Raw genomic sequence first — 19,777 nt, forward strand, 5'->3', positions numbered from 1 at the left:
GATGTTTTATAGTTTTCTTCAGGTGTTGTTGACACATTGTTGTTTATTTAAAGGGGCAATTCTTAATGCACCTTGAACATCGTTGATGCCATTGTTTGTAAGTTCATCGGCAGTAAATTATTTGAGTGATCAGCTCGTGTTGCAGGTTTTGCTAAACCTGTTGTATGTGCAACTTTGCTTTCAACCGATGCATGACTTGACAGCAGCTCCCGAATAGATCGGTGGAACTAGATCTGCCGATGACTCCATCGCTCTTTGATACTTCTGTAGTTTAAAGTATCGAGCGTGGGTCGTTTTCGTACGTGTTTCATGATCCTTGCTATCTGCGGCACTCTTTGAGGCATCTATAGCAAAGGAAAAGAGCAAGGTCCCCGTTGTTTCATGATCCTTGCTATCTGCGGCACTCTTTGAGGCATCTATAGCGAAGGAAAAGAGCAAGGTCCCCGTTGATTTTGCATCATAGCACTCGTAATTTCAGAGGCTTTTTTAGAGTGCAATCTCTGGGCGTATTTTCCATCGAACCGATGTTCGTTGTAATATACGAACAAAGTTCCTGACGATGCAGTTCAGGTGTCCCGAATTACTGCAATTCTTCAAAGAAACAAAACTTGAGTCTTCATATCTTCTTGAATTCCAGTGAACCGGCGCTCCCGTTGGGAGTAAGGAATCTTCATATCTTCTTGAATTCCAGTGCACCGGCGTTCCCGGTGGGAGTAAGGAGTCTTCATATCTTGCTTGAATTCCAGCGAACCAGCGCACCGGCGATCTTCAAAGAGTCCCCAAGTAATTCCAACACACCGGCGCTCCCGATGGGAGTAATAATTCCAGCACACCGGCGCTCCCGATGGGAGTAATAGTGTAAGGAGTCTTCATATTTCTTTGAATTCCAGCGCTCAATAGTTCGAAAATAATCCAAGAGCCCCCGAGTAATTCCAGCACTCCCGATAGGAGCGCATCGGGTCAATATGATATCCATTGAATACTCCAGATGATGAATCCACCGACCCGAGAGTGCATCGGGAGAAGATATATCCAGAGTTGGAGAAAATAAATCCATCGAGTAATCATAGATGATGAAGAAAATAAATCCACTGATTCGGGGAAAATAAATCCACCGAGTAATCGAGAGTACTGGAGGTAACGATGTAATGGTGCCTCCCCAATCATCGGGTGTGGCGAAAGGAAGAGGAACATTTAGTTCTGCAGGCGTAGTCGAAATAGTTGCAAGGCCAAAGATAGTCCATGCGGCGGGCGTAGTCGAAATAATTGCACCACCCAAGATAATTCACGCGGCGGGCGCAGTCGAAATAGTTGCGCCATCCAAGATAATTCGCGCGGCGGGCACGGTCGAAATAATTGAGCCATCCGAGATAATCCACGTGGCGGACGCAGTCGAAATAGTTGCGGCATCCAAGATAATCCGTGCGCAGTCAAAATAATTACGCCACCGAGATAATCCACGCAGTGGGCGCAGCCGAAATAATGCCCTATCCAAGATAGCCCAACTGTGATTGCACCCTACGCTCAATGGTGAAACTGTTTGTAGTTAAGGTCGTTGGCGGCCGCGGAAAATCAAAACCGATCGGCCAGGGTCAGGTGGTAGTGATTGATTGAAGTCGCGATTCCTTTTTCTCCTCTTGAACCCATGTATCTTTCCTCCATCAGCGGTGTGTCCTTTCCTTCAGCCTTTAATCAATTCACTAGAGTTCTTGGGAATTGTTCCAGCTTAGTCGCCGTCACCGGAGGCTTGGGTCGAAGCGTAGCGGAGTCAGAAGTTAGCCCATACGTCGTGTCCTACAGGGACGCCTGCGGGGGTGCGGGGGGCGGCAGCCCCCGCGGTACGGTACGGATCGTTGGCATCGCCTATATATACATCTTGTAAGCCGTCGGTTAGGGTTTATCAGATTATAAGATAGCCCACGGCGTTTGTAAACACCTCCCGATATAGTGAAGTTTTGCTGGCTGGCGCCCGTGGTTTTTTTCCCTTCTGTGTTGGAAGGGGTTTTCCACGTTAAATCTTGTGTCCCCTGCGTGTGTTCTTGTTTCGTTCTTCGTTATTTGCTTGTCGCTTTTATAACACGGCCAACCCTGCCGTGGCTCAACGTGTAGGTTTTCCTTTGAACAATTTGCTGCTTGTTGACAAGGTCTCGCATGTACCGCTCTCACGTAGTGCTTTACAGACGTTGTTCTCTTTCTTTTCCAGCACCGATCTGCTTACAGGGAAGGGGCTGATGATGAGCGCGCGGTAACGTGCAGGCCAGCGCTGATGCACAGGACTCTTGGCAAGAAAACTGCTCGGCCATGATGAATTTGGCAGGAGACGGTCCTGCAGTCCGACCGCACAACCAATCGAGCTAGGATCTCGAATCTTTTTTGCTAGATGCGAAAACAACGACTACTGCAGGTCGCCGCTGGTGTTAATAGACCAGGTGTGCTCTTGACGGATCGTCCCGTTCTTGCGTGTCCAAGAGAATCCGGCCAGCCACCAGATAAAGTGCTCGCTGATGAACTTGATGATCTTCTACCCAAATGCGATCTGAATATTGTCGATTGTGAACTTGATGGATCCCGCCGGATAACAAAATCCAATCGCCGCTCTTCCCACAGATGGCGCCAATTGACGAGGCGGTTCCTCGGCAATGCCCACCATGAGGGGCTTGGGTTTTAGAAAAAGGCGACGACGGAAGCTCCGGGAGCGAGGCGGTACACGACGTACCCAGGTTCACGTCCCCGTGGTGGAGGATAGCTACGTCCTCCTAGCAATCTAGTATACGAATATATGTGTACAGGGGCCGCCATAGGCGGAGTAGTTGGATCTAGTTGAATTCCAAGCAATGCACCGAAACTATTGACCACTTATTCGTCCATTGCCGTTTCACCAAGCGCATTTGGAACCGGGTCAACGAGTGGCTAGGCTTGGAGGACGTTCACCCAAACAATTGGGCGGGTATCAATATTGAGGATTGGTGGTTCATGATGGCGGGAGGGTCCTCCTCACGGCGCAAAGGCATCGCCTCGCTAACCTCGCTCATTTCTTGGGAGATTTGGTGCGAGCGCAACGCTCGAGTTTTCCGTAAGAAGAACGCACCCTCCATGGTAGTCCTAGATAAGGTCAAGAGTGAGCCCGTTTATGGGTGCTGGCGGGCGCTAAACGTTTGGGTAGTTTGATGCCGGGAGAGTAATCCGCATGTCGTGTAAACTTTAGGCCGTCGACCTTGTAAAACTCCTTCTTAATTAATAGATTGGGGCAAAGCTTTTGCCTCCGTTTCAAAAAAAAATAATCCACGGGTTGCGGTTTCTAGGCGTGTCGTCTCTATAATTATGTTTCTGATTATGCGTGTCCCTAAGAGGTGCCCCTATCTGGCTTTATATATCAGCCAAGCTAGGGTTTACAAGAGTCCTAGTAGGATTCGTATTGGAGTCTTCTTTCCTTCTAGTCCAAGTTGAGGCGCGTGCAGGTTCAGCTTGTCGAGTCCTTGTGCTGGTCCAGCTTCATAGTTTGCACCGGGTATAGCAATGTCGAGTACCCAAAGGGTTATGCCCACAGCAGCGGGGGAGAGGAAGAAGGACTGAAGGGCTGGCGGCTAGGATTTCGATTGACCTCTCGGCAAGCGGTGGCGACGGGCTCATCCCCTTCTATTGTCGCGATCTTCGGCTGAGCATGGTGTACGGCGGACCCAAAACCGTTTGATGATAGAATGGTTGCAACACATATGTGGGTAGAACGGCGGCTGACCGTGGATCTGTGCAGCCGCGACAACAATGATAGGTGCGACGATGACAATTGGATTGACGACGGAGATGGCAACCGTGGCCATGTTGGTACCGTGTTTCCATTTGGAGAGGCAGGGCAATACAAATGGATTCCTCGGCTTCTCTGTGTCGATCTAGCCTGCAGATTTTTGTGAAACTGAACTTTTATTTAAACATTTTTTGAATTTGAATATTTTCCAAATTTAAATATTTTTTGAATCCTGAATCCAAATATTGCCCAAATTGCTGTAAGAGCCATGTCGGCCGAAATTGTAGTCCGTCCTGAGTAGCTTTCAGACCAATTCTATAGTTCACTAGTTCTTCTTCTCGCAAAACATACGTCTATTGGATGATGGCCGTGTGGAGTGGATATCCAAACAACAAGTACTAAGCAGGAAAGCGGGGCTAGGAGGTAATATTATATACTTCCTCCGTCTACAAATAAGTGTACGTTAGGACATGTCTTAACTCAAATTTTAGTAACTTTAACTAAAAAGCAGCAGCATTTATGACACCAAATTAGTATGGCAAGATTGAACGGTGTTTTGGAACATGGGTCCATATGCTCTCTATATTTCGAAATGCATCTTACATACATTTTAAATTTTAAAAAATTGAAACTAAAAGTTCGCACGTACATCTTCACGTGCTACGTGCTCACAAAGTCGTTTCATAAAAAATCGACTTATCATGTGACGTGTGTAAAAAAGACAAAATTCAATGCTAAAAATAATGCTTTTCACAAGATAAAATTTCTCTTTTTTATATAGACCACACAAAATATTGGTTTTTCGTGAAACTTGATAAACGCACGTATATTATGAAGATGTACATGTAGAATTTTTTGTCCAAATTTTTCGATATTTCGAAATATAATTTTTTAGTACAGGGAGCATACGCACCCGGGAGCCGAATTGAATTTCCGGGCAAGATTCATCTTAATATGTAGTTCAATAATATAGTAGTTGCATGTCACATATGTTATTATTTTTGGTGTAAAAATCTAATCAACTTTTAAAATATTTGACTTTCAAAAAAAGGAAAAATGTACACTTATTTGCTCGGACGGAGGGAGTAGAGTAAAAGATTGAATTCAGTCGTATCTGTATTTCTTGGAAGATGGATGTTTCTTCCCGTACCTCCCTTGTCCTGCGGTAGGAAAAACCTAGCCGCCTACCACGGGCGTGTTGGCTGGCGCGCCACATCACCCACCACGGATGCCACATTTTGATCTGTATGGCCCATCTGGTATGGGCCGAAAGGCGCGCGGCGCAAGGCGATTGATCCTCACAGGGTCGATGACAAAGATGAGGAGGCATATTTCTCTTCGCCTTTCCGGTTGATTCGTGGTGAAGTGGTGGGGGTCGCCGGCCACGCGACCGCGTCGATCGGACGCGGTGTACCATCTGCCCACGGCGTTGGTTGATTCTCCGGGCGTTTCTTCTTCCTTTAAAACCCCCAGTACGCAACGGCAACGGCGCCAGACCACGCGGCAGACTCACACGCGCGCGGCCGGGGCAGAAATTAACCGCCAGCTGAGAGAAGAGAAATTGAAGGAAGCTCCGAGGTCGCGATCCATGGCGAGCCTGAGCGTGCCTCCGGTGCTCACGTCCCCGCGCAACGACGCCATCGCCCTCCACAGGGCCTTCAGAGGGTTCGGCTGCGACAGCACGACGGTGATCAGCATCCTGGCGCACCGCGACTCCACGCAGCGCGCGCTCATCATGCAGGAGTACCGGGCGATGTACCGGCAGGACCTCTACCACCGCCTGTCGACGGAGCTCAGCGGGCACCACAAGAAGGCGATGCTGCTGTGGGTGCTGGACCCCGTGGGCCGCGACGCCACCATTCTGAACCAGGCCCTCAACAGCGAGATCACCGACCTGAGGGGCGCCACGGAGGTGATCTGCTCCAGGACGCCGTCGCAGCTGCAGGTCATGAAGCAGACCTACCGCGCGCTCTTCGGATGCTACCTCGAGCATGACATCACCGAGCGCACCTACGGCGATCATCAGAAGGTAGATTTCGTCGGTTCTGCAAACTTTTCCTACTACTGTATTTCAATCTATAATTAATCTCAACCTTTTCCTTGTGTTCTTCACGCGTGCCTGCAGCTCTTGCTGGCGTACCTGGGAGTCCCACGCTACGAAGGCCCGCAGGTGGATCCTTCGGCGGCAGCGTACGACGCGAGGGAGCTGTACAGAGCCGGCGAGAGGAGGCTGGGCACCAACGAGCGGACCTTCATCCGCATCTTCAGCGAGCGCAGCTGGGCTCACATGGCGTCCGTCGCCGCCGCCTACCAGCACATGTTCACCCGCTCCCTCGAGAAGGTGACTAATATGTTCGGACATTCAAATTTCTCTCGTGTTCCTTCTCCCCTACGCAGAATCAAAAGTTCATATATATGTCTGTGTCTCTCTATCTGTCGCAGGCTGTGAAGAGCGAGACGTCGGGCAACTTCGAGTTCGGGTTGCTCACCATCCTCAGGTGCGCCCAGAGCCCGGCGGGGTACTTCGCCAAGGTGCTGCACAAGGCCATGAAAGGGCTGGGCACCAGTGACACGGCGCTGATACGGGTGGTGGTGACAAGGACGGAGATCGACATGCAGTACATCAAGGCGGAGTACCACAAGAAGTACAAGAGGTCGCTGGCCGACGCCATCCACTCCGAGACCTCTGGCAACTACCGGACCTTCCTCCTCTCGCTCGTCGGCCGAGACCGTTACTAGAATCGCACCAGTATGGTGCCGTGGCTCGGCTGAGTGGCTATGCTTCCGCCTTCCTGGTCCGCTATTGGCCTATGGGTGATCGGCAATGCTACATCTAGTCATCTACGGACCCTTCCTACAAAAAAGTCTTACGGGCAACCACCTCAAGGAACAGCAGATCAGTACATGCTCCACAATTTCAGGAAGGGAAAAAATCATGACCAAACACCAGCCACCACGTCAGCCCGTAAGGTTATTCCGTAGGATAGTTTCCGTAGGTCTAGGATTATTGACCCTTATGAGAATATCCTTACAAAAAAGAGATATAAAACACAAGTCATTGGAAACTTCAGCACCATCTTTCTATTGCATCCCTCTACAACACGACATGAGCAAAACTTGATGCCGCCTCTAGGCCTCCAACGTAGCAAGGTTCGTGTTGAAAAAAATGAAAAAGTCAAACGCTTCTTGAAGCAGCAGCCAAGAATTCGTCGACGTAGAACATAAAATGCTAGGGACCACGATCCCGAGAGATCTCCGTAGAAGCAATGGATCAGAAGATGTCGGTGACAACGATCGTGATATATCTCCGTCCAAGGGAAGCTAGTGCCGAGTGGGCCGAAGATAATCCCATATGCATCCAGATAGAGATGGAGGACTGAAAACTCTTAAGTTCCCTGATAAAGACATATCTGGCTAAGCTTCATCAGGCGGAGGCGGAACATCAATATGCTGCGACATCATTTCCTACACATGGCATTGCCATAGACAGAGGCTTACCATGCCAACTAAATGCCGACAATCAACTCCAAACTCCAGCTAGTCGACGCTTCTCTAGGGAAGAACATCGGTCTATAGTGGGCTGAAGTACCTTTATTCCCATCGTCGCCAATGCCCCTACACTACAGGTACGGAACTCGAGGATCCTATGGGGACTGAGCATCTAATCCGAAGTTCCCCACCGCCTAGCTAGATCGATCGACAAAGGGCAGGGGAACCAATGATTTCGGTGCCAGCGGCTGAGGGGAGACATAACGCCTCCTGGTCGCCTTCACTTGATACCCTATGAGAGAGAAAAACGCGCCGTGCGACATATGGTGTTAATTGGTTATATGTACCCGTGATGCTGATGTTCCATCGTCTATACATTTCCTCACTAGTCAACACAATCATGTTGTTGAGGTATTATACAACGGTATATTCTGTTCGGAGGGGCCACACTTGTAGATTGGAATGGTAGCATACCGAAGATAGGCCCCGAACATACAAATCCGGTAAAAACCTTACTTCATGTGTGTGTGTATGTATGTGTGTGCGCGCGCGTGTGCGCTTGCGCGTGTGTGTTGGACGGGGGGTGCATGTGTGCACGCGTGTGTGTGTAGTGGATGGAGGTAGAAGATGATGGTAGGTCGATCTGTTGCGAGCCAATGTGATCTTACTAGTTTAACGACCCCTACTCCCCCTTATATAGACAATGAGAGTTAGTGTTACAATGTGCCAAAGGGTCTACAAGGGTCTAACGCGATACTAGTTCCAATTTGAGTCTGTTACATGAGAATTCGGAAGGATCAGAGATCAGAGATCTTCCATGTCTTGTACTCCAAGATGATCTGGCACGGGCTGCCATCTAGGATCTGAGCCCATGGTATTTGGTCCTTCGCGAAGCGAAGGAAATTTCCTTATTCTGTTTAGGCTTGAAGTTGTATGTCGAATCACTCATATGAATGAAACATGTCGTCAAAGTAGAGTTCGTGAAGGACTCATGTACCAAACAATGCTTGTACCATTAGTTTGAACGATAAAAATCCGTCCTTTCAAATTGGGCAGGAGAAAAACCCACGGCCATTTAGTCGGTGTGAATGACTGGATGGTCCTTTGATGGATCGACTGGAATTCTAGTGAGCATTCCCGAATTGTTCCTCTGAGGAGGCATAGATGACCCTAAAGCTGGCCGTCTTCTATTGTCTGGCCATGTTTTCTGAACGGAACGCCCGTGGCAAACTAGACTCGATCCACTGAGGAGGGCAGAGGTCACCTAGCAAATATTCTATCGGTTCTCGACTAGCCGAGGAAGTGAGAGATGATTTATGAGCAATCTTAAGTTAATTCTATGAGGATTTCAAAGATCACGTAAGGTCATCCGTCATTTATCGACTAGCATGTTTGCGCCGAACGCTTTGCGAGCAACTCTAGGGTGTGCACGTTTGTTTGTGTAGTGTGTGCCTTGGCGGTGTGTATCGCTTGTTGGTGCGCCTAAGCCCTATGGTGGCCCAACAACATGGGTTGGACCGTTGCCATGGTTTGCAGCCTCCGCGTGGTTTTTTGATGATGAGATTCTCCCCTTCGTTATCGACATATTCCTAAGGCATTGATCTTTCTTCTCATGCATTCGCCTTCCATGCATGCAAGCTTGTTCCAACTGTTGTGGTGCCCCCATTGATGTTACGAGTTTTGTTCCCTTTGCTTTTCCCGATGGCGCTGCCGGTGTTGGTGTAGTGCACCTCCACGGTGTGCATCGTTTGGGGGGTGAGCCCGAGCTCTAGGGTGGGCTCTGGCCTGGAAACTTTGCCCGCCCAGCAAGCATTCCTCCTTATTTGCGACGTTTCGTTGTCAAGGGAAAGGTGCTCAAAGTAGTATAGGTATGATCATTGTAAGATGTCCTCAACGACACATTGTATTGATTTGTTCTGTTAGGTTTATTAATTTAAAGTCAGGCTTTATAGCCTTTTACCAAACGATTTTGCTAGCTACAACCGAGTCCTACACCATTAGATTTGTATTGTCATTCGTGCAGTTTATTTGCAAGATGGGTAGCAGCATATCATTTTTAGTTGCAAGTTAGGCTGCAACTGATTTTTTTTTTCAGTTGCAATTGAAATTGCAACTAGAAAAATATCTCTTTCAAACCGTCAGATTTGGTTGTTTACTCATGCTAATGGTGATGAGTTGCACACAATTCAATCGGAGGCATATTTCTCTGTCTTTCCCGCGATAGTGGGGATCTCCGGCCACACGCGCCCGCGTCGATCAGACGCAGTGTACCATCTGCTCACGGCTCACGGCGTTGGTCGATTCTCCGGGCATTTCTTTCTCCCTTTAAAATGCCCCCGTACGCAGCACCAGCAGGAATCAAAATCATAATATAGCTCACCGAACGGCAGAAATTAACCTACAAACTAAGAAGTAGAAGAAAACTCAGGTTGTGCTCCATGGCGAGCTTGAGCGTGCCTCCGGTGCTCACCTCCCCGCGTAATGACGCCGTTGCCCTCCACAGGGCATTCAAAGGTAATTACACAAACAGATTGAAGCCGTGGTGAAGGTTGGCACCCAAATAATGAATGTTTCCTTTCTTCTTGTGAATGTGTTGCAGGGTTTGGTTGCGACACCACGACGGTAACCAACATACTCGCTCACCGCGACTGCACCCACCGCGCGCTCATCATGCAGGAGTACCGTGCGCTGTACCGCCAGGATCTCTACCACCGCCTGTCGACCGAGCTCACCGGAAACCACAAGGCACGGATGCAAAATGATGATAAATCACGCACCATATGCTGGTTGCTCTGTGTCTTGAAACTTTGGTAGAATGATGATGATAACACGACTCTGCTTGCCCTGCAGAAGGCGATGCTGCTTTGGATCCTGGATCCCGCGGGCCGCGACGCGACCATAGTGAACCAGGCCCTCAACGGGGAGATCACCGACCTGAGGGCCGCCACCGAGGTGATCTGCTCCAGGACGCCGTCGCAGCTGCAGATCATGAAGCAGACCTACCGTGCCAAGTTCGGTTGCTACCTCGAGCATGACATCACCGAACGCACCTTCGGCGATCACCAGAAGGTCCTCCTTAATTCGTTTATCGGTTCTGCTAGTGCATTTGAACCTATAATCAATGTCAGCTCTTCCCCACTGTTCTTGATGCCTGCAGCTTTTGCTTGCGTACGTGGGTATCCCGCGCTACGAGGGCCCGGAGGTCGATCCTTCGGCGGCAGCGTCCGACGCGAGGGAGTTGCACAGAGCTGGGGAGAAGAGGCTGGGCACCGACGAGCGGACCTTCATCCGCATCTTCAGCGAGCGCAGCTGGGCGCACATGGCGTCCGTCGCCGCCGCCTACCAGCATATGTTCGCCCAGTCCCTGGAGAAGGTACTCTCATAATCATTCTTACCTTCCTTAAGCAAAATCAGATCACGCCTAACAAGATCGCCGTCCTCTCCTTTGTCTGTCGCAGGCCGTTAAGAGCGAAACGTCACTGAACTTCGAGTTCGGTCTGCTGACCATCCTTAGGTGCGCCCAGAGCCCGGCGGGGTACTTCGCCAAGGTGCTGCACAAGGCCATGAAGGGGCTGGGCACCAGCGACACGGCGCTGATACGGGTGGTGGTGACCAGGACGGAGATCGACATGCAGTACATCAAGGCGGAGTACCATAAGAAGTACAAGAGGTCGCTAGCCGACGCCATCCACGCCGAGACGTCCGGCAACTACCGGACCTTCCTCCTCTCACTCGTCGGCCGCGATCGTTATTAGGACCTCACCACATCTCTGCTTCCTAAACTGCTATGTGTGATCAATGTTATTAATTGGAATGTTTGTGTACATACCTGTACCTTGGGTTTATTTTCGCATGAAAAGTTGTCATTAGTTACTGTCCCTTTGCAATGGCATAATGGTGTTAACGTACCCCCGGCTGGCAATATCACAGGCATCTTCTATGCATTTTATATACTAGCAATCGCAACCATGGCTTACATGTACATTTTATAGCACACCATCACATCTTATTTCCATACTCAACGGCCAACATCGGCTATCTCACTGTCCAGAAGATCCCATAACATCCCACAGCTTGGCTTATTGGACCAATATACAGGAAACGGTCGCATGTACCCTACCCTTGAAGAGCTATACTACGCAAGCCTTAATTCACAAAGGGCATAGCTTCAGGAAGCACATAAACACAGCAGCTCGGCCTGGATGCAACTATAGCATGCGGCAGCAAATGGCCATCTCATTCTGCGGGCTTCTCTCTCACATGCCGAGAAGCTGAATATGATTGCATAGCCGAAGTTGTCATGCCGATGGAGTGCTTGGTAAGGTCCATGCTCTTCCTTGCAGCAAACCATATCGTCCAAAAGAATCCAATCCAACCTGCATCAAGTTTCACGACGTTAGCACATGTGAAATTACCCAAAATAAATTATTACTATTATTATTCCTATGGAATCAATCAACACAGTTGTTCTACGTTCCTTCTAAAGATATGAAGCATCACTTTGAAAGATATGGAGCATCAATATCTGCACAACTTTCCAACTATTTCGCTACCAACATCGCTATTTTTGCTAAAGTGGTACCCTTTCTTGAACCACTTTATTCCCCCTTATCTCAGTCGACCCGTCTTTATTTGTATCTTTGGTCTATTCACCAGAAAAATGTGCGGAATGGTGCCCGGATGAATGGTGACTAGCAGTCCAGCTAGAAAAGGAAAATAACTTGACAGCATATTGGCCAACCACATCTCAGACTTTCATAAAGTTCCGTGGAGATGCTGATTTTAAGACCTAAAACTTGTAAATCACTCCCAAGTTTTAAGGATTAATTATGATGCCTCTACCAAGAAAAAACGAGTCAAAGAACACACCAGTCTGTAGAATGATTCGCCAAAATTTAAACAACATAATAAAAAAAACTTCTTGCAATCTCTATTCTAAGTTACCTTCCAAAGTACATGGAGTAAACAAAGTGAATCCATTATCATAAATTACTGTTACAAGATGATGCAGCTGATGCATAACATCCAGTTCATTTTAGTTCCACAAATACAGGTTAAGGCAAATGATTCTACTGCAAGCAAAGGCAAGCAAATAGGCAAATAAACCATTATGAAATCAAGATAGCCCAGACTCAAAGAGAAATAATTGTTTTTCTATGTGTTAAGCTACATTAGCAGTTGGGACAGTAACCACTTAATTACGGGAAGAATACTTATCACCACAACATCCCTCATATATGATTAAATCACTAAAGATACAGGATACCTCCAGATACTTAGCTCACTGGCTTTGCCATGACAAGATCGTTGAAAACATCGCAAGCAAGTATATACAGAAAAGGACCAGCCTGGTGAAAGGGAGATTCACTGGTCCTATGCATACCCTTCAGAATGGTCATGCACCAGGTGGCTATTCGAAGGAAAACTAGTATGGCTGTAAGGACTGTAGGAATAATTTGCAGGATAGCATAAGAAAAGTCACTCAATTTGCTAACTAACTAATGACTTTTATGGCTCTAAAAGTTTCATACCAATATAAAAGCATTGAAAAATTAAGTAAATTAATTTAATTTAGGGTAAACAAAGAGACAGGGAGATGGTGTACCAGTAGCAACCATGACTGCAACAATTGCCGAGATAACCGTGGCCGAAATGACGAATATAGCAACTGATACTGCTCCGACATACACTGCAACTAAGCAAGCAAAGAATAGAGCCAAGAATCCTCCAGCAGCCGCCAGGGACATAAGGACTGAAACAACGATGGCATTAGCGGTTGCAACCAGCAGGAAGGACATGAAGACCAGCAGGCCAGTCAGTGCTATCAGCGTAATCGTTCCAACCTGTAACAGATAAAATGAAGGTAATTAATTCACTGTACAACTTAATTTTTTTATTCCGACCATCAATGCTAGAAAAAAAGATGACATTTGTCGTCAATTCAACAAACAAATAGTACATGCTATAACTAAAAGCATTCCTACATCCAACACTGATGCAAGTCGCACATCATAGAGATACATAATCCACCATGTATTTTCACTTAGAACATGTAGAGCATATCAGCCCATCATTTTTTGCGAAATTTCCACCGATCTATCAATAATCATCAACAGTACAACAAAAAACCTGAAAAGTAATAGAAAATACAAATAGGTACTCAGACACTAGCACGAGCCGAAGGCACGCCGCCGTCCTCGCCCCTCCATCACCGGAGCCGAGCAAAGCTTGTCGTAGTAAAGCTTGTGGTAAAGTTGTCGTGCTAAGGCCCCAAAGGACCAGCACACCACAGCATCAACCATCGCCAATGTTGACGACTGTAGATCAGAAGATACTGACATGAAACCACACCAACCAACACGAAAACTGATCGGATCCCGGAAGGTCCGCCAGATACATCCTTTAACTCAGGTAATCATGTAAACAATTTTTTTCGAGAATAATCATGTAAACACTGTGATCCTAAGTACAGATACAAAAACTTAAACATGACAATGAATCGAGTCCCTAATAATGCATCCAACATGTCTCAATTTTTCACATGAGTGTATCGTAGATTGTATGACATTTGTAAGACCACCATTATATCAGTTGCTATGGTGTTAATGGTTGGCACAAGAACTCCGATTGGGAACACTTCGAGGCTTGGAAATACACTCCGATTGGGAACACTTCACCTGCTCCAACTTTTAAGGGTTCAGGGTGAGTTCTGCACATAAAGCTTCAAAATTTCAGGTATTTAGTTCCCACATAAATTCTTGTGGAGTGTATCTACAATCAGATCCTTTCTTTGATTAGAAAGACCATACTAACTGATGAAATTCTGAAAACATGATGATGGGAAGGGGAAATTAGTGCATTTCTGTGATGGAATCACGGTGATAGGACATTTGTTTATTTTTACTATACAGTAGCTAAATTCGTTTGAAGGGTCATTCAGTGCATGGTTTACCTGTGGTATGGATGGCAGATATATGGATATGCTTGGATGGTCGCCAAATCCCAAATTACGAATTTTTTGTCATGACCAAAATTTTAGTCTTTGGTTGGATAGTAGGATTTGTGTTGGCATGCTAATGTGTCTTTGGCAACTCTAGATCATTTTTCTTGCCACTGTTGGTCAACTCATTGGAAAGCAAAAGTTCAACAAATTATTTTGGCTAGTGAAATATCTGGAAGGGCAAACTTGGGTTAGTAGTCTAGTACCAAACAAATCGACAATATGGTATATTGTAGTTAGGGGTTTAACTGTAATCAGGCTGCTCTTTCCCCAACATCTGGCCTGGAGGCAAGTTATCATCTTAGTTGTGCCAGCTACGAGCCTACGACGATGCTGTAAGCTGTTGCCAATTGTTTTGTCTGTCGCGATGTTCTGAAAGCAACTATTTATGGTGTGTGATAATAGAAATCGGAGGTTTTTTTTGCCTATGCTAATCAACTCTCATTCATCATGTACTGCATTGCAGTTGTTAATTATTACAATCTTATTAGTTACTTACTAACAAAGAAAATAAATCCCCACTAAAAAGGAAACACAAATGTAGAACAAGCAAATTGCTACGGATGCATCTACAGGGCCAGTGACGTGATAATGAAGTTCGCGTTAGCATAAAGAAACACTAGAAAAGAGTAACATTTGGTGAACCAATTGCCGAATTGACGGATCGGGAAACAGGCTCACCGAGATGACGAGGATAGCGCGGAGGCCGCTGCCCTGCTTGGTCCAGGCGAGCAGGTCGCGCGCCGAGTTCTTGGAGGCCTCCCGCAGCCGCGGCGCGCTCTCGCAGGACGCCGTCCGGAGGCGCCGCAGCAGCGGGTCCCCGTCGGCGCCGGGCGACCAGACGCCGTCGACGAAGCTGCGGAGCACCCCGGGGAGCGTGTCCTCGCCGGAGACGTCCACCGCGCGGCCGTCGGAGACCTCGCCGTTGGCCATCTTGGTGGCCGACTCGCCGGATTCGGCCATGCCCGGGGTTGAGTGGGGAGTCAATGGAACTCGTCGATCGGGCGAGGGGAAACGGAATGGGGACGATGCGGTGCTGTTCTACGAATAAAGACAGGTTGGTTGACACGTGTCCCTGTTGGACATCAGTGTCTTCCACGTAGGTGATACACGTGTGTCACCTGTCGGCCGTTGCCTCGTCACTAAAGTCTTGTGCGGCGAGCGGTACACGTGCACGTGGGTGCAGGACAGCCCAGCCACTTGTAGTCTTGTGCAACGTCACTTTCGTCGTTTTAATTTCGGTTCGCTTGAGTCACCCTGTCGGAACGGTCACTGTTTCCATTTCAGTATACCAATGTAAATCTCATATCTGGCGACATGATCACACTAGCCATCTCTGTATTAACGATAACATCGTTTTCCACTGAGCAAAGTCATCTTAGCAACATATCAAACATAATGTTTTGATCCTAACGGAACGAGAGCACATAATCTTAGAGCAATCTCTAGCGGAAGCTTCAAATAAGCTTCAGCAAATGTGTCGACAATGCCATATTAGGTGCGCCGTCACATGCTCCCTACTTTGGGAAGAGATTACACACATTAGCATTCCCGATAAGAATCCCAAAAAATATATATAATAAACTACCAAATTCATTTAAATTTAAGATTATTTATAAAAGTTTGAATGAAACCTGAACTGGACTGGACTAAAAATAAATCCTAATCTACTCGCCGCGCTTGGGGCGCGTGACGGGGCTACATCGTTGGCCTTCTTACTCTTTGCCGCCGCTAGACGTGCCACATCTCGCCGTGCAGCATGGCTGCCCTTGACGTCGGAGCTTGCTGGAGGCGCTGCCCTCTCAGCGCCACCTGCCACTAGCGAGACTCCTCGTTCTAGGCGACGTCGGAGCATTGAGCTCAAAGATCCTCTACCGCTCGGCCGCCATGAGGAGGCGACCTGCGCTCCTCCATAGCCGCCCGTTGGCGCGAGATCTCGACGGCGTGCTGGAATGGGCGTCGTTTATATATTCTATCTCTTCCTCCTTCGGTCTCCAGAAGCGTTGTGTGTTAAAGGAGGCCAACATCACGGCCTGCTCCGGGTCGCCTTGGAAAGGCTGCTCCTCGCCCCACTCCGTCTCCTTCTCCGCCACCTAGGCATCTGCGCTGCTATGAACGCGTTGTTCCACTCATCGACTGGGAGTCGTCGAAGTTGAAGTCCGGCAGCTTGAACTCGGCGTCGGGTTGCAGCGGGGCAGAGGCCTTGGTTGTGGTGGTGGTTGCGGCGCCGCTGGCGGCGTGCGTCCTAGCATCAAAGTACGTGGTTGCCAACCGGTACGACATTGTTGTGGAGAGGTAAGCTCGACGGAGGTGAGAAGAGCGGTGGTGGTGGAGAGGCTAGTGCGGTAGAGCAGAGGAGAGCAGCGGTGGAGAGGCTAGTGTGGCGGGGGTGAGCGAAGAGGGCGCACTAAACAAGCGAGGGTGACTCGCCGCAGAGCATACGATGCGTCGCATTTACGGTGGCGTCTGCGTGTGGAGAACTGGTGGCTTCATTAACGGCAACCCGCCGAAGAGCATACGAGGCGTCACATTTTAGGATGAAGCCGGCTGTAGAGTTTAAATTTTAGGACAAAACTTAAAATGCTCTCAGTTTACAAAATGTTTAATGAAATTCAATGAAAATTTCCTAGAATACATAACTCACAAGTAAAACCAAGAAGGATCTACGAGGAGTTGGGTAAAACTCTCGATGCCATCGTACTTTTCACTCTCCACATTGACTTCTTTCTTGTGATCATTGATGAGTGCAGAGCATACCGTTGGGGAACTCCAAAGAGGAAGGTATGATGAGCACAGTAGCAAGTTTTTCCTCAGTAAGAAATCAAGGTTGAATCGACTAGTAGGAGAAACAAATGACTTATGAAGGTGTTGCTAGCTGACTTTTGGCAGCGGGTACTACCGGCATCAGTAACAACGTGGAACCTGCACACAACACAACCAAAATACGTTGCCCCAACATACAGTGAGGTTATCAATCTCACTGGTTTTGCTGAAAACAAAGGATTAACCGCATAGTGTGGAAAGAGATGTTGGTTTGCAGTGGAATTAAAGAGAACAGTATTTGCAGTAAGTAAACAGAACATGTGTTTGCAGTAGATGATTAAAAGAAAACAAAGAAAGGACCGGGATCCACAGTTCACTAGAGATGTCTCTCCATAAAGATAAATAACATGATGGGTGAACAAATTACAATTGAGCAATTGACAGATTAAAGACCATACATGACAAGATGATTACTATGAGATTCATTTGGGCATTACAACATAATACATAGACCGTAATCCAACTGCGTCTATGACTAATAATCCACCTTCCGGTTAGCGTCTGCACCCCTTTCAGTATTAAGTTGCAAGCAACAAATTATCGCATTAAGCCAAGTGTGTAAAGTAAACAATAGAATTATTCTTAGACAAAGCCTTAATAAACATGAAAGAGATGATAAAGCGTTCAACACTTCCTCATGAGCTAAAACAAAACACAAAACAGGTAATAATTTTTGAAGGTTTAAAGGTAGCACACAAGCAATTCACTTTGGAGTAGTGATGAAATACCACATATAGGTAGGTATGGTGGAAACAATTGGCAAACTTTGGTTTTTTGGGAGTTGGATGCACGATTAGAGATCATACTCAGTACAGGTGAAGGCTAGCAAAAGACTGGAAGCGACCAACTAAGAGAACAATAATGTCCATAATCATGCATAGCGACAAAACATTATTTACCAACGCATAAATTGATATTAAAAGTCAAAAAATAAATGATCATAGAGGCTTTAGGTGACTGGTTTGTAGTCATAACATGATGTAAACATGTGGCAAGTCAACTCAATTAAGCATCAAAGGAGAATACCACAATATTATGATTTGTATGATGGAAACAACACATGATTCTTTCAATGGCACATTAAGCACTCTTAGCTATTTGAGACAAATCATGCTACAATAATAACTACTAAGCATATGATTAAAATAACATCCAACATGACATGCCAAAAGCTATGCCATAGTCTAAACAAGCTTCCTTTTGCATCACTATAAACATGAAACATTTTACTCGTCTCCAACACCAATCAACTTATTTGAAACAACTCTCATAGATAATAATCAATAAAAACCAGAGAGCTAATCATACCTAACTAAACAAAACTAACAAGCTCTAAAAAAATACGAGTGAAAAACCTGAGCTAAACGCAGTACTAGCAAAAGAGAACACTCGCAGAACAATAGGAGTGAAAACTAGAGTGTTCTATGCAATTAAAACATAGTGTGTCTCTCTCCCACACGCTAGAACGGGGAAGGGAGGCGAGAGCAAGCTGCGAGGCGCGTGCGGCGTGGCTGACCGCCTCGACAACAAGATCGGCGGTTGGGCAGTCTCATGTCTAGGCTTACTGCGAGTCGCACGTCTGGGTGTTTCTATAGGGAGCAGAGGCGCCTACTACCTTGACAAGGCGAGCGTACAGCGAAGCTCACTGCCGTTGTACAATGGGCACTAGTAGAAACAAGGGCTTTTATCCTGTCCTCGAAAGATCTTTTGCACCGGATTTGGCATGAACCGGTGCTAAACACTACAAGAAAAGTTGCCATGGCCGACGAAGTTGAAGTCGCGCCGTGGTTGCTGGTGTACCATGGCCGACGATTTTTGGTCCCTCCGTGGTGCATGTTAAAACTTTTTTTTCTCGTTTTTGAGGCCACCTAGCCCGACGAAAGCGGCCAAAACGTCGCGTATGGTGGCCCGGGACGTGGTGCATCTCGAAATCTCGGGTTCGCCGGCCGAGTCAACGCAAATCCGCACCGCCGAGGGATGTAGGGCCCGAGATGGCAGCCTCTCCGGCATTGTTTTTTTCTCGATCGCGCCATCTCGTTCAACGTTCTCCGATCGAGCCGTTTACGATGCAGGATCATGGGTCCCGCATGTCATCCTCTATGAACCAAAATTCTTTCTATTCTTGGATTTTTTTGACCCCCGATTTCCGGCTACTTCCTTTTTCTTTTGATCCCTTGCCGCCTTGGAAACGTTGAGACCGCTCGTTGCTAAATGGGACCCGCATGTCATCCTCTATGTGCAATCAACTTTCTTTTCTTGGAGTTTTTTTGGCACCTCAAATTTGGTCACTTGCCTTTTTCTTTCGATCCCCTGCCGCCTCTCAAACGGTGATACCGCTGCCGCTAACTCGGGACCCGCATGTCATCCTCTATGCACTATAAAACTTTCTTTTCTTGAATTATTTTTGGCACCTCATATTTGGTCACTTACCTTTTTCTTTCGATCCCCTGCCGCCTCTCAAACGGTGATACCGCTGCTCGCTAACTCGGGACCCGCATGTCATCCTCTATGTACTATAAAACTTTCTTTTCTTGGAGTTTTTTTTGGCACCTCAAATTTGGTCACTTGCCTTTTTCTTTCGATCCACTGCCGCCTCTCAAACGGTGATACCGCTGCTGCTAACTGGGACCCGCATGTCATCCTCTATGTACTATAAAATTTTCTTTTCTTGAATTATTTTTGGCACCTCATATTTGGTCACTTACCTTTTTCTTTCGATCCCC

The 19,777-nt window shown here is 47.2% G+C and overlaps 3 protein-coding genes across 3 annotated transcripts; 2 read left to right on the forward strand and 1 right to left on the reverse strand.

The window, feature by feature from the left end:
• The first annotated feature begins 5,238 nt into the window (after nucleotides 1-5,238).
• On the forward strand, nucleotides 5,239-6,564 carry LOC124669662 (annexin D5-like). Its single transcript, XM_047206236.1, has 3 exons — nucleotides 5,239-5,771; nucleotides 5,868-6,083; nucleotides 6,185-6,564. The coding sequence occupies exons 1-3, from the start codon at nucleotides 5,331-5,333 to the stop codon at nucleotides 6,479-6,481; spliced, it is 954 nt and encodes a 317-aa protein (XP_047062192.1). The 5' UTR covers nucleotides 5,239-5,330; the 3' UTR covers nucleotides 6,482-6,564.
• A 2,975-nt stretch (nucleotides 6,565-9,539) lies between these two features.
• LOC124685082 (annexin D5-like) lies at nucleotides 9,540-11,158 on the forward strand. Its single transcript, XM_047219386.1, has 5 exons — nucleotides 9,540-9,745; nucleotides 9,831-9,976; nucleotides 10,082-10,300; nucleotides 10,389-10,604; nucleotides 10,690-11,158. Exons 1-5 carry the CDS (start codon nucleotides 9,670-9,672, stop codon nucleotides 10,984-10,986), a joined length of 954 nt encoding a protein of 317 aa, XP_047075342.1. The 5' UTR covers nucleotides 9,540-9,669; the 3' UTR covers nucleotides 10,987-11,158.
• LOC124685081 lies at nucleotides 11,149-15,256 on the reverse strand. The gene is made up of 3 exons (XM_047219385.1): nucleotides 14,913-15,256; nucleotides 12,837-13,074; nucleotides 11,149-11,607 (listed from the first exon to the last, which is right to left on the reverse strand). Exons 1-3 carry the CDS (start codon nucleotides 15,192-15,194, stop codon nucleotides 11,468-11,470), a joined length of 660 nt encoding a protein of 219 aa, XP_047075341.1. The 5' UTR covers nucleotides 15,195-15,256; the 3' UTR covers nucleotides 11,149-11,467.
• Between the last annotated feature and the right edge of the window lie 4,521 nt (nucleotides 15,257-19,777).

The sequence above is a fragment of the Lolium rigidum genome, chromosome 1, assembly GCF_022539505.1.
Source record: "Lolium rigidum isolate FL_2022 chromosome 1, APGP_CSIRO_Lrig_0.1, whole genome shotgun sequence".
NCBI lineage: Eukaryota > Viridiplantae > Streptophyta > Magnoliopsida > Poales > Poaceae > Lolium > Lolium rigidum.